The 4,400-nt window shown below is 35.5% G+C and overlaps 1 protein-coding gene across 2 annotated transcripts; it reads right to left on the reverse strand.

Annotated features, from left to right (window-relative positions):
* Positions 1-866: 866 nt before the first annotated feature.
* LOC113361442 (patatin-like protein 2) lies at positions 867-3,785 on the reverse strand. 2 transcript variants are annotated; one of them, XM_026604688.1, is made up of 6 exons: positions 3,124-3,785; positions 2,732-2,916; positions 1,981-2,170; positions 1,698-1,862; positions 1,266-1,568; positions 867-1,154 (listed from the first exon to the last, which is right to left on the reverse strand). In XM_026604688.1, exons 1-6 carry the CDS (start codon positions 3,262-3,264, stop codon positions 921-923), a joined length of 1,218 nt encoding a protein of 405 aa, XP_026460473.1. In that variant the 5' UTR covers positions 3,265-3,785; the 3' UTR covers positions 867-920. The 2 variants fall into 2 exon arrangements, with proteins under 2 accessions (XP_026460473.1, XP_026460474.1); XM_026604689.1 differs by having other exon boundaries at positions 1,013-1,150.
* Between the last annotated feature and the right edge of the window lie 615 nt (positions 3,786-4,400).

The raw sequence follows: 4,400 nt of genomic DNA on the forward strand, positions 1-4,400 counted from the left end.
GGAATAAATACAACATGGCGACATTTAATTGACTATTAAAAGTCGTCATTTTGTTATTACACGATCATGACGACCATGCATGGTCGGCATGTTGTTGTATATTCGAGCATGACGAATTTTTATAACCTGAGTTCTGAACCTCTCAATCCCTTCTGTCACTCGAAGAGTTAAACCAACAAAACCCTGTTCAGTTCCGTTTTGAGAAGTGTTTGACAAGAGTAATTCATTTTCGTTACAAAATTCTCAAAACCAATTTTTTTCCAATTCTATTTATTAACAAAATTCATAAGTTAAATCTAAAAAAAACAATAATCAAAATGTTCACTTAACAAATTTAGCTTAACATTTGAATGAATGTGTTTCACATGGTATGGTTTGGGATTTTTAGCTTTCACTACCTTAGGGGAGCTCAGTGAAGATACTGTATGTTTTTTCAAGCGTTTGAAGAACTGGTTAGTTAGTCATAATGCTGGTAGTGGTTTATCAAGTTTTATTTTTCATATATTGGGTATTGCTATTCAAAACGGAGTTGGTGCCCAGCCGGTTGCCCGGTTGCCAACTAAAAACTCTGTAAAATAATAGTAGATATTATTCAAGACGGGGTACGTGCTTAACATTATTAACTTAATTAATTCAATAGATTAGTGTTAATTAATCTGAGGGAAGATTAGGAATTACTGAAGATATATGGATAAGGGGCTTTCGATTTTACTTTCAAATGACATTATCTTGTATTATTCATTATAATTAGTTTGGGTATATCCCAATCCGGCGAGTTAATTATTAGACAGATTAAGCCACACTGGGACCGTATTTTTTTATTTATATATAGAGTTTATTCCATTAGAGTATTCTTATATGGAGGTTCTACTGTACCAAGATACATTTTCTCATATACTACAAAATGTTCAAATTAAATACTAGAATGCAGATTTGGCTAGCCTAGCCCGGCGTTCATTAGAGAGAATCTTAACAAAATGGATTAAGGCTTCTTCGTTGGTGCATGCTCCTTCAATCTCCTCGGAAATTCCGGTTTCTAAGTTAACCTTACACATAGTCTTCTTCAGTAGATCTTGGCCTATCTTAATCAATTTTTGCATATTCTTCTTCGTCGATATATCCACTGATGCTGTATTCCCGACTAACTCATCTGTCTAAGAATATATATGCAACGAAAAACATAAGAAATCAGTGTAGAATTGTTTCATCTTAAAGATTAAAAACCTTAACTCATTTGATCGACGAAGGTTATGAGCTATATGTACCACAATGCGTAAATAGTTTTCCTGGCAGTGGAGTGCTCTGAAGAGAGTAGAAGCATGGATGTCAACCATATCTGCGCTTGCTTGACAGAAAGCATCAATAAGAGGAACATTACCTCCATCATACAACCACCCTAAAACACCCCATTTGGAGACTACTGAAGACTTGTATTTTTCTTCATTCTTGGTGATTCCTGTTCCTAAAGATATGATCATATATTTTCTGTAGTCTGTGGCTCTGATGGGTGCTAAGTCTTCATTGTTATCTAGTAAATCGTTTGCGATGGAAGTCATTGCTAGTAGAGTCTGTTAACATTCAACACATACCCCCATCAAAACCGTAACAAATAGGAGACATAATCAATTAGAAAACAAAACTTAAAGAACTACTTATTAAAATGAAATTCGAGTTGTAGGACTAATCATTTTACTAACAGGGTTATTGGCCGCAACTCCACCATCTACAAGGTTGAATCTCTTGAGTACTTTTCCTTCAGAGTCTTTGGTTTTAAAGTAATGAGACGGGAAATACGTTGGGGCAGCACATGTACTAATGCACACATCTGATAACAAAGCATCTTTTGAAGCATTACTCTTTGCCTGCGCGTTGGATGGAAAATAAAATAAAAAATTCTTCACCCATCTTCTAGTAGAAAGATAGTTCATTAAGTTAAATATACATCGGTAGTGTCTTCCTCTATGTATAATTCACACGTACCTCGCTGGTTGAAAAGATAATAGGTTGAAGAAGCCTCATGTCGAAAGTAGGTATAACAATAGATGATAATGTTTGGCTAATTTTGGTATCTCCAAGAAGTTTTTTCACCAGAGAGCGAAAGTAGTGTCCGCTATATTTGGGTCCTGTCACTGTACTGAAAAGGTTTACGGCTGACCCAAGCATTCTCCCACTGCATATAGTAAATATAAAAATGAAAGCAAAATTATGTCCTTAATTGTATGGCTGGGCATTCTAAGATTCTACAAGTACTTTTGCTTTCACCAAAAAAATAGATTACAAAATATAAGTAACACCAGAAGACTGTTTAAGAAATATGTTGATGTTTGGACGGGGCTAAATTAATCTCCTTAAAGCAAGTTTTCTGGTTGGTTTATAGCGCATTTGGATACAAATCTGTTTATGACTTCTGCTTCTCCAGAAGTAGAAGTCAGAAGTATTTTGCTTCACAAAAAGCTGACTTTTCTGTTTCTAGAAGTCGTTCTGAAATACTACTGCCAAACTGACTTCTGATTTTTTAACTTCCAAAAATCAAAAAACAACTTTTGAATGTGCATCCAAACGTGCTATTAACAATCTCCCTAAAATTACACATATTATACAAGCTGGCGTATATAACAGTAGAAATATCAACTGCACAAATAAATAAATAAACATATACTGGCTGTTTGATGCTATTTGGCGCTTTATTTTTCTAGTACTAGGTTATCCCAGACCAATAGGAATTGATTACCTGTTTTTATTAGGGAATACATTTGGAGAATGCTGAAGGTAAAATGGGACAATGTCCTTGGCAGAATAGAGAGGACGGTTGTTGCTGTTAGGAGCAGTTATCATGGCGGTTATCAGGCCACCAGTGCTCGTTCCTGCAATAACATCGAAGTAGTCGGCCAATCTCACCACCTCTCCATCTAGTTTCTATGTTGACATAACATGAGAAAAAAAAATGACATTACCCATTAATTCATACATTTACACACTACTTTAGCGGATGTACGAATCAATTAATGAATTAGTGAAGATCTCCAATTCTCCATACTTTTAACTTCTCTAGAGATTGGATTGCAATTTTTTTGTAGCAATCAATAGAAAAAACTAAAGTCAATCATGATATATATACATTACCTGCAATTCAGCCTCAATGAAAGCGAGGATAACTCCAGGGATTATACCTTTGACACCACCACCATCAATGCTCAACACGGTTACCAACTTCCCCTTTGAGCCTGACGGATTCATCTCATCAGCAGTTACTGCACTCTCCATCACTCCCTTTCTCCAGAAATATTGGTGACATAAACAGAACTTCAGAATTCCAGCTCATTTATATATATAGGCTGTGTAAGACAACTGGGCGCATATCAATTATGCAACTATAATGTCAATTAATGGACATTGGTACGACATCGCTAATAACGTTGAACTCCTAACCTCATCTTATTATCATTATACTGTTCTTGAACCTGCTTTGTCCATAACTCCTTCTGTTCTTCCCACACTTAATCCTTTAGTTTAAATGGTTGCCTCTTCTTTTAGGTTGGACTAAATGCAATACTGGTAGTGCCTTTGACCCTATTTCTCTTGCTAATGGTGCTAGATTTGTGATGCGTGACTTTGCTAACAAAGCAATCTTTTATGGTCTCCTATGCTGCTATGCAGCTAAGACATAAACGCGAGCTATTTGGGTTTATGTGAACAAGGCCATTGAACTTCAAGCTACGCAGGTCATTTTGAAGGTAATCATCTCACGTAAGGTTTACTTTAAAGACATTTCCCTCGTAAATTTTCATTTGTTCCTATATTTTGTAACGATGTAGCTCTCTCTCTCTTGCCTATTTATTGGAAGCTTAGAAAGAATTCTACAGTTTAGTCTCGCACTCTTGTTCGATTTACTAACAAAGTTTACAAAAAGAAAAAATGTTTAAGAATAATAATATGTTTGTTATTATTTTCATCAGAGAAGCAAGATGAAAAACAAGTTAGAGCTCTCTTAGCAATCACGAAAGGTCGTCTCTAACAATACTGAGAATGAATAAATAAATACGCGTACACAAATGTTGAGACAAAACTATACATTATCGAAGGAGACTAATCTTTGTCAGTGAAAATGGATTAGAAAGTCGAATAAGAAACTAATGAGAAGCCTATGATGACAGCTAATCCACCAATTCAATTATAATTAACATGTGGAGAGGGCCTAATTCTTTGTTTCCAAGTACACATCCCGGTTTCACCGAACAATTTAAAGATAAATATATAAGACTCGCGTTTCACGCTGCACCGATCTGACCTAACTAACAGCAGAATCTCACATGGAGAAGAGTCGAATATAGTTAGGAATCCTAGAATCTCACCTCTACATTGTTAACTGTACATAAATTAGCCACTTCAATCTAGAGCTC

The sequence above is a fragment of the Papaver somniferum genome, chromosome 3, assembly GCF_003573695.1.
Source record: "Papaver somniferum cultivar HN1 chromosome 3, ASM357369v1, whole genome shotgun sequence".
NCBI lineage: Eukaryota > Viridiplantae > Streptophyta > Magnoliopsida > Ranunculales > Papaveraceae > Papaver > Papaver somniferum.

Excerpts from the sequence above, each read along its gene's own strand:
- LOC113361442 (XM_026604688.1), bottom strand. The coding sequence starts at position 3,264 with ATGGAGAGTGCAGTAACTGCTGATGAGATGAATCCGTCAGGCTCAAAG. Across the intron at positions 2,171-2,731 it reads GTATTCCCTAATAAAAACAG|TGGGAGAATGCTTGGGTCAG; the intron begins GTAATCAATTCC and ends TACTATATGCAG. Across the intron at positions 1,863-1,980 it reads TTATCTTTTCAACCAGCGAG|GCAAAGAGTAATGCTTCAAA; the intron begins GTACGTGTGAAT and ends TCCAACGCGCAG.